This window comes from Limulus polyphemus, unplaced genomic scaffold (assembly GCF_000517525.1).
Source record: "Limulus polyphemus unplaced genomic scaffold, Limulus_polyphemus-2.1.2 Scaffold1124, whole genome shotgun sequence".
NCBI classification, from domain to species: domain Eukaryota; kingdom Metazoa; phylum Arthropoda; class Merostomata; order Xiphosura; family Limulidae; genus Limulus; species Limulus polyphemus.
This window is the reverse complement of record NW_013666734.1, coordinates 270,270-280,502: the sequence shown is the minus strand read 5'-3', so window position 1 is coordinate 280,502 and position 10,233 is coordinate 270,270. Positions and strand designations below refer to the sequence as shown.

At 28.7% G+C, this 10,233-nt stretch overlaps 1 protein-coding gene across 1 annotated transcript in view; it reads left to right on the top strand.

The window, feature by feature from the left end:
- Positions 1-10,233, top strand: part of LOC106462245 (transportin-3-like) — a 92,980-nt gene that overhangs the window by 27,516 nt on the left and 55,231 nt on the right. The window contains exons 6-8 of the mRNA XM_013922144.2: positions 6,163-6,255; positions 7,597-7,743; positions 8,794-8,868. Of these exons, the coding sequence (XP_013777598.1) occupies positions 6,163-6,255; positions 7,597-7,743; positions 8,794-8,868 (315 nt within the window). The remainder of the gene's footprint in view (positions 1-6,162; positions 6,256-7,596; positions 7,744-8,793; positions 8,869-10,233) is intronic.

Genomic DNA, 10,233 nt, shown 5'->3' with positions numbered 1-10,233 from the left:
TAAATTGCTAAAAGACCATGACATGCACAGTTAGACCCACCCATTCCAAAAGGGTTAAAGTGGTACCTGTGGTTAAAGGGTTCAGTCTGTATATAACATATGAAAGAAAAGTTGTGTTTGACTTGGACATATCTTACCTTAAGTTAAATTGTCATGTCTGTAAGTCAACAATAAGACTACAGAATTTCTTCAGATTTAAAACATTAGCCTAATTTTGAAGCATTCCAGAGTAATTGCTACCCAGAAAATATACATCAAGTATACAAAATATAGATCAAGTTTTTGTTTTTGTTTAAAAAAACCTGACAAATCATAGTAGGCATGCAATAAAGCACTGTGACCGAACTGTTTGTCTTCCAGCTACATTATGATATATTGGTCAGTTATGATAAAGTAAGAATAACAAAGGTCGGAGGAAAACCTTGAGAATTTACTAAAGACAGGTATAAAGCAACAACAAAAAACATATGTTGTTTCAATTCTATAAATCAGCTTCTATAAAATTAAACCTCTACATTTAGATTTCAAGTTGCTTTTTAATTGATAGTAATATAAATGTTCAATTTTTGTACTATAATATGAATATGTATAATAATTAAAGTGGTGTTAGAAATTAAAGATTTATATCTTTAAAATGTAAAATGTACTTTTATTATGTATTTATTATATGTTAAATTTTATATCCAATTTAGAAATGTCAAACTACATAAAAATCACTTGAGATCCAACTCTTAATTTTTTTTAATGCAGATTGTCTTTAAAAAAAGGTTAAAAGCCTTTAAACACAGTTTTGTTTAATAATGGTGATAAACTGTGATGCAATTATTGTTTTAAAGCTTTTATTATTTTATCAGTCGCTTAACTAAATAAATTGTCAATTAAGAATACAATATTTATGTGCATGTCTGTGTGATATTTGGTCTAAATGAATAATTTAAATGGATTATCATTTTTTGGTCAGCTGTTACACTTGCTATTTTTATACTCAAAATGTTGATAAAAGTAGTTCAGTGCTGCTAAAAGCTCTAGAATATAAAATTACATTACAAAATTCATAATAATTAGCTTGTATCTATTAGTTTGAATGTTAACATTTTAATATGAATTTATAATGAAAAATTACTCATCAAATTATTTTCTTTGCTTTATTTACAATCAGAGTTGATGGCAATGTATTAAGTACATTTGTGTATAGGGAGAATGTGAGATATAGTTACTTCCCTTAAGCATAATTTTCTGAATATGCTATATTTCATTCATTTTTTATTAAACAATCATCCTTTTTTATTAGAAATTTTTAACTAGATTATTTTAAACACTGGTATTAAAAACCATTTCAGCACAAGAAGTAAAAAAATGACTTTAAAATACTACAGGAAAGCAAACTTAAGCTTACAGGTTTTAAAATCATTTTTGGTCACTTTATTCAGTTTTGAAAAATAAAGACAGAATTACTGCTTGTATTCAAAGTCTGTTGACTTGCTGATGCTTTCATATGTTACAAACAAATCCATCTGGATGACATCTCAACCATTAGATATAGAAATTTCAGTTAACATTCTAGTTTTATATAGTTGATACCTGTAACACTTGCATTGTAATCTAGAAAGATTGTCACAAAACACGTTGGCATGTGAAGTATCTGCATTGTACTCGTAAGTCTGCCCCATGTCAGAAATGTTGTCATGGTTCTCATTGTATCAGAACTTTTTAATGAAACAGGTTTAACTTAGTGACTATTGTAATTGGCAAAATAATATATCAAAATAAGTATTTTAATGAATACCAATATAATTGAAACTGATTAAATATGTAAAATGAAACTTTCTGATCAACTTGAAAGAAAATTGAAATTTTAAAACAAAATGAAATATTTTAAATAGTTTTTAACTGCCTCACGGTAAAATTTTGGAAATTTCATAACATAAAAAATGATGAAAAACAAAATCAAATTATATGAAATGTTTTGAAGCAGAAAGTAGATACCCTTAAGTAACTTCATTTTAAGTATTATGCAATTTAGCTTAAGTATTTCCACTTTGAGAAAGAAAAGAATCAAGGAAAATCAGTGACCCTCACCCTAGAAAGGGTTAAAATGATGCATGTGTGATGATAGATGACAAAGAAATGGTTAACAATTTGAGATTCTGATTTTTTTCCAAGGGAAAAAAAAGTCATTTAATGTTTTTTATATTTTTCTCATATAATGTAGTACATTCCAATAATTTCTAGAACTTCACTTATAGGTAGACCTTCAGAAAATGTTATGTTTGTACATTCCTGTGGTTAGTTAGCTTTGGCAAACTTCATTCAGTTAGACCTGTGTAGTTGGTTTACTTCAAACTCCTCTTTTTTTTTTCTCCCCATCTCTTAGATATTATTAATTCATGCGTATTTAGATTTCTGACACACCAGAATAAAGTTAAACATAAATTCTCAAGACAGTGATAGTTTTTTATTGTGTTGTCCCACATTGTCATAATATGCTTGCTTGAAGCTAATGGCAAAATCATGATAGGGATTTTACTAAATTATTTAGTAAGGTTATTTGTTGAAAATTAAAAATTTACATAAAATTTTTACATGTAACATTACAATTCACAATTTACTTTCTAGAAAATTATACTTTGGCTTGTTTTATGATGCTTTTAAACCCTTTCATTTCTCCATATGTTTATATGGTTAACTTTATAGTCAGTTTTAGGTCTTTTGGACTGTTCTGTAAATGGAGTGGTAAGCCAGTGTTGTACTTGCACTTATTATACTTATTATTGTACTTGTACTTATTAAAGTGTTAGTGAACTAAATTGTGGTTTACTATTAAGTATTCAGGCTATCACCATTATTTTTTTAAATTATACTCAGAATTTTGTTTTTGTATTATCAGTTTTTACTTACTAGATAGTGATGTTTTTTGTTTTGTATTTTATGAACACTTATGCAATTATTCTGTAACTTGTTTGTTGATTCTTTATAATAATCATGTTTTACGAGCTTGATCAAGCTTGGTCATTATTGTTTTAATTTTTTGATTGACTAGCCTGGAGTTTACTTTAGTACAAGAATAACTAGCTGAAATTATAATGTGTAGTTTTTTGGAAGCATCTGTTGGACTGTAAGTGTGTTTGTGTTAGTATCCTGAGGAAAATTTAGGGATTGGTGAAAATTCAAGAGAATACCCTTGAAAAATATAGTAAAGAAACATTTAGTGAGCATTCAGAAATTGTTGATGTCTAGTGAAATAGACCGATGTTTTAGTGTAAGTTTAAGTTAACCAGTAGGACTAGGAGAAAATAAGCAGAACTGTATAGAAGCTGTAAGAGTGAATGTAGGAGGAGTTGCAATCGAAAATTTTGTTTACATGAATGAATTAGGTTGTCAAGCATCAAGTAAAAGATTAACATAATATCCAAAGGGCTTTCAAAAGTTAATGGCCTTAGAGATCACTGTTATACAAGAAAATGTACAGGTATTGTTAAAGCCTCAATAACAGACTTATTTCTATTCATACAACCAGAAAAATAAGATTGCCACTAAAGGAAAGAACAAGTATGATGTGAAATTGACAGTTTGAATTATTAATGACAAAGTTACTATATAATTGAAAGAGATATCAAAATGTTGATGAGTAGTTGAAATTGAGAGACTTGCAGGTCTAGATAATAGTTTGACGGTTCATGCAATATAGTAAAGTTTAATATCATACAAAGGAATTATTTTTAACACCTATCTGCAGATGTAAAATTTATTTCAATGTTATGTTTTGAGCAAATATTCACCATCAAACCTGATGAAGGGCATCTGCCTAAAGAGTAGTAAAATAAAATTTATTTTTTTCAATTTATAGGTGCTTTTTCAAAGTTTATTTCTGAAGCAAAGGACGAGAAAACAATGATAGAAATTAAACTTCCTAGGTTTTTTTTCAGGCTATAATTTGATGTTCTTATGTGAGTCTTCATCAGGATTACTTCAGTGCATTGAAACATTACAACTTACCTAAGTTTTTTAAAAACTTAGTCCATAAAACTGTTAATTAAGTTAATATTTTATGCTGATATGCCTTTTATTGCCAGGAAAAGCATTGTATTCCATAATAAAAACAGTACTCTTTTAGGGCATCACTTTTTAAGAGCAGCTTTTGGTGCCCTTTTTAACTACTGCAGTGATGAGAAAGTGTTGCTAACTTTGACAAATGGAAACAACAAGATATTGTGTTTTGCTCTACATTATTACTACAGGTTTTAATCATGATTTCCAGTCTGTGGTACCAGTTTATAGTTCTTCCTTTTCCTCTATTTATTAGATTTAAAGTCCTTTTTTTTGGTCTTTTGTTGTCATTTCAGTTTGATGCAGTGTTTATATGGAGCTGTTAATGAATAATTAATTTCTAATTATTGGTCATTCTGTCTGGTCATTTTGAAAAATGTCTTGATCTTTTATATTTTGTGAGTTGTCTGTCACTACTATTACTGGGCTAACTAAGAAAGCTTTGGACATTATTCTCTTGATACTGAATTTTTTTATGCATAATCTCTTCATTTGTATGGGTGAGAATGAACAATCATTGAGTTGATTATTTAATCAGGAAGTTCTAACAAAATGTTGCTTGACTCTTTTGTTCGGTTTGTTGGACAAACCAAAGATATATGTCTGTTTCCTACTTTGGATGTACAATTTGTGAAGGATATACCTTGTTTTATACATAAAGTCTTGTTCATTCCCATACAAATGAATCTATAGTGTACACCTGATATCATAAGTCGAGTTTTGTGTGTGCCTTTTTTTTCATATTTCTGTTTGGAAGAGCACATGCATTTTGTGATCAATTGTATTTGAATTTCTTTCATCTGGACTCCCCTTTTTGATTACAGTTTAGAATGTTAGCTAATTTTAGTTATTATATATGTTTATTTTTAAGGATAAAGTAGAATTTCACTGGTGGTTACAGAGATGACGACATATTTGGTTAGATTGCTGAAAGATGTATAATGAAATAAATGTACAAAATAACTGTATTTGAAACCATTTATGCTTATTGTACATTCTAGTAGAATCTCTCTTTAAGTGTTGAACTAACAAAGAGCTGTTTTAACTGTTACAAACTTTTGAATTTCATTAGGAGAAAGCTATTTTCAATTCCATATGCATAATTTTGTAATATTGTTCTGAAAGCTCTGTCTTCAGTTAAGATCTAAGTAGTAAGATGATTGTGTTTAGAAAATTTCTTGTCATTCATACTACTCTCATTACTCTTCATCTGGTGATTTAACTTAGTATGAGAAACCTCGAGGTCCTTTCGGGATGGGAACTTAGGTATCATGTAATTAGTGACTGGCTCTAATAAGATTAGTAAAAGATTCCTTTACTATGTATGATGTCAGCTATATTTATCATGTGAGGATGTACAAAGAGATAGCTACAAGATTAACACTAAAAGGATTTGTAAGTAGTCTAGAATTGTGGTGTAAGCTAGTCTATATAAAAGTTTGCCTGAAAGGAAAAAAATGATCTGAGAGATGAGTATTTTTTTGCAAATTGCACTTCAGTTCAAAAATATTTACAATCATCATATTTTTCAATGTTGTTTAAATTGTTAATGCATACGGTAGTATTTATTTATGTGATATTGTAAGTGTAATATAGGGTAAAGTAAATATTTTCACTGTTTCACAGAACAAGAAAATGATAATCCAAGCAATTTTGGAACATAAACCTTCTTCCCTAGTTATGAAGTAAAATATGTATTCTGAAAGCCGCTGGGTTATTGTGTTTCTTGTTTTTGCAATACATTATGCTGATCCTGCATGATTTCTTAGTATGTACATAGTATGGTATTCACCATTTAAAAGATATCGGAAGATACAAGTAAGTAAACAACAAAAACAATTCAGTATGTACATTACTTGTCTTCTCTCCTACAGAGGCTAGTAAGGAATGGTAAATTTTGTGTTTCTATCACTGTTCATGCTGTAATTCTTTGGTCTTTTTAGAATATTTTTTTATATTCACATTTACTGCATTCATTAATGTTATGTTGATGTTTGTTAATTGTAATATTTTCTTTTAGGTTTATCATAGATTCATTTATTGTATATTAAGTTTTAAGAACTAAAGTGAAATGATGAGATTTGAAGAATATGACTAACTTTTATTTCTATTTAGGTGAATAGTCGATCTCTACGACTCGGAGCCAACCGTAGAACTGAAGTTCTTAAATCTCTCAGTCATGTGGAACCTCAAGTGTTGCAGCTGCTGGTATGACTGATTGATTGATTTCATGATTTAGTCATTATACAAGAAATAAAGATGTTAATGTCTAGTATAATTTGTTGTTGCTTTTAACTTGTAAAACATTTCCATTGTGATGTTAATTGGATCAGGATTGCCTGAAATAATATTGAAATCAGGTAAGTTAACAATTTTTCAATTTCTTTTTGAAATATAGGTTATTTGATATGCTTTCATGGATTGGTTCTAAACATTATGAATTACAGGAAATAAAGTTTATGTTTTAATTCTTTCATATCTATGTTTGAAATAGTCATTTAGTCTTCAATTGTGTTAAATTATACTTTACAAAGTAAAATTTTGATTTTGAATTGTTGGAATGAACAAGCTGTCTCAATTGAAAAGCTATAGCTTTGTTTAAATCCACACTAACGGAAAAATGGAAACTAGTTTCGACATTTCACATGTCCTCTTCAGTACAATGTTGGATTGAAGAGGACATGTGAAATGTTGAAACTAGTTTCCATTTAAATTTGGTATTCATCTGTTAGTGTGGATTTAAACTTTATTGTAAATTACTTTACACAATATTGTGTATTTATCTATTTTTAGCCTTGTGGTCAAAAAGGTTTATGTAGCAATTGCTTTGGAAATTTTAAATATGTTTGGAACCAATGGAATGTATTAAGTGCAAACTGGACTTGTGTATTGAGTAAGAAACACTCTTATTATTTCTATCCATAAAAATGTTAATTTTTGAGCTGTATTAATAGGGCTTTATGAACCATAAATATATCATTTTGTCTGTTTTAGCCTGAGGTCAGTGTAATAGTATAAGCAACATAACACTATAAGGGAGCAATTTTTTGTATGGTGATAAAATAAGAGTTTTGGGGTTAATTTAAAATTATCAAAACGTAAACCATATTTGAAATTAGTGTGTACGTGTGAACTAGGAAAAAAAAATGTGATGAAAGTGAATTAACATCACTGTATTACTAAGTGTATGGGAATGATATTGAAGTGAAACATTTGATTTTAAGTTTTTTCACAAACAGTTGAAATTATTTTAAGGTTTGATGCAAATAAGTATTCATCTTTCTGTTTGCTTACCTGTCTATTTATTGATATTTCTTTGTGTACTGATTGTGATGTGTTACTTTCCATAGCTAACTTAATTTATGATGTTTTTGTAAATAGTGAAGTAAATTTCATGGGCTTTTTGAGTCCTTATTTTTTAAAGTAAATTTAACTTTATACATTGAAATCACAATATATTTAAAATATTCAGATTAGATGTTTGGTAAAATTGTATTATATGTTAAAAGTTCATATAATAACAAAGTGTTTGTGTAAATTATTTTCCAGAATACTTGTTTACATACATTGGGAGTAGACAATGCCACTGTTCAAACCCGTGTGTTTCGTTGCTTTGGTAGTTGGTTGTCTCTAGGAGTTGTACCATCATCTGAAGAACACCTGAATTCCCTGTTGAATGTTGTTTTTCATGCCCTGGTAATTTAGTAGATTGAGTGTCATTTACTCTTGTATTGGCATACTTTCACTGTTAAGGTTATCAATTTAATTTTTTAACTTGTGCTTTTAGATACTTTAAGATTTTTCACTCACAAGAACTTACAATTTTGCAGTTCATTGGTTGAAATTGCTACCAGTATTGTAAAGATATAATTTAAGTTTTGTAATATCTGAGGTAGAATAACTGAAATAATTTGTAAGTTGTATTACACGTATAGTATTTATTATCATTTTATATTGATGTAAATATTTTTTACCCATATATAGACTAGGTTCTATATTAAGGTATGTTAGAAATCCCTTGGAAAATTTCAAGATGAGTGTACTAGAACCAACAGTTAGTTAGTTATACCTGAAAAAGTAAGATGTTATTAATATTGTAATTATAAGAAAAATGTTAGATATTACTAATAATACCTAGGAATGAGTGCAGCATGCCAGATTGTGGAGCTAAGATTCCATGGTTTGTATCCATCGTCAAAAAACAACAACACACTATTGGTCCATGGGTGTATTATAAAAGTAATGTTCAAATCCCATTATTTGGACTGATGAGAATAGTCGAAGAGTTGGTAGTGGGTGGTGTTGATTAGCTTCCTTTTGTTTAGTCTATTACTTTAAAAGTAAATGTAGCTAGTGCAATATTATATGAACCCTTATGAAACTTTACACAAAGTCATTATTGGGTACTAGAAATATCAAGAAGGTATTGTATTAAAACTGTATAAGTCCCAATGATAAGAATTATTATTTTTAATCACAAAGCTACACAATTGACTATCTGTGCTGTGTTTACTGTGAATATAAAAACCCAGTTTTAGCCTTATAAGCCCTCAGACTTATCACTGAGCCACCAGGGGACCAATTAGATGAAAGAAGAATATTAATTGTAAAGGAAATGGAGAAGATATTTCTTAGTTTAAGTTAAAAATGATTGATATTCATGTGTAGAGAATATGCCATAAAGTGTAGGATATTACAGCTACAACAATGAGTAACAGTCTGCATGTTTGGATTTTTTTCTTGTAGGTAAACTCAAATACTCCATCACCAGTACATGAAGCTGCCAGTGATTGTATATGCAGTGCTCTCTTTCTTATTGAGGTAAAGAGCTTAATTTTTACATTGAAATCTTGACGATGTTTTGATGCATTACAAATTGTCAGGTCTTTTCTAAATTACCTGTTTTATAGTTTAGCTGCCACTGATTGATCAGTAAAGGCAAAGAATGAATTTTTAAACCACAGTTTAAATGAAGTCCCGAGTGTTTTGGAAGATAATCAGTCCACTTACTAAGAATGATTTTGGTGTATCTTAATATCCATTCTGATGTTATTTTACAGTAACATCTATAAACTTGAATTTTAACCACAAAATGAAATTGTTTGGTGAACACATCTTAACTATTTTACTACTGGTACCCTTTTCTGCACAAGTCACAACTATTTTATGGAGTTACATTCAAAGCTTGATTAAAAAACTTTATTTACAATGTATATGAATAAACTTGGCATCAAAATGTAGTTAGTAAATTAAATTTTAATATTGCATAAGTTTTAAGCTCTTACTTTTATAAGAAAATACTTAAAAATGTCCTCAATCTCACTCGAATGTGAGAATTGTCATATTTGATCTCTAGGTGCCCCCTCTTCTCTAATTTATTTACCACTTCTCCCAGAAGTATGGAATTTAACATAAATTATTCATTATAATATATTTATTTATCAGGCAAAGCAAACTTTTTATAGACTTCAATTTTATTTGTTTACAGATCCATAAATTAGAAAATCCTCTCTTCATTAGTAAGAGTACTTCATTAAAAATTCTGATTTCTTGTCTATGAAAGATTTATAATGTTTACTGAAAGCTGGCAAAATTGTTTTAAGATACACAAAACATATTAGAAGTTATAGTATGGAAATGGTAGAGGTGAATTTGGGTCACAAGCTCAGGCGATTTAACCAAGATCATAGCGAGAGAGTTAAAGGCAATCTTCTGTATATTTAAAACAGTTAGGGAAACCAAGAATATTTACTAAATTTTATACTTTCCATTCCCAGCCCAGGAAGTATCAGGAAATTTCATTTTATAGACAAAAACTGAGAAAAGTTAGGGAATTTCATGGGATTCAGTGATGCTTGTAGGACACAGATGGCAAAATAATAAATTATCATTAGCACAAAAAAAAATTGCATACAGGTTAATTTTGGTGCACTTAAAAATTGTTTTGTTTTCATCTATCTTTTTGTTTACTGCTAACTATTATGAAGTATGAAGGCAGCCAAAATAAATTGCATAAATGCTACTTATTTTCCCACCTAAGCAGAGTATAAGGATTCTGTATTTTAGACTAAATTACATTTTAGTTACTAAGCTAGATATATTATAGTGGAATTTTATGGTATTAATGTGTAATTTATGATTTTTTAGTTATTCAAATGTATATATATATAAAACTTAAAAAAAATG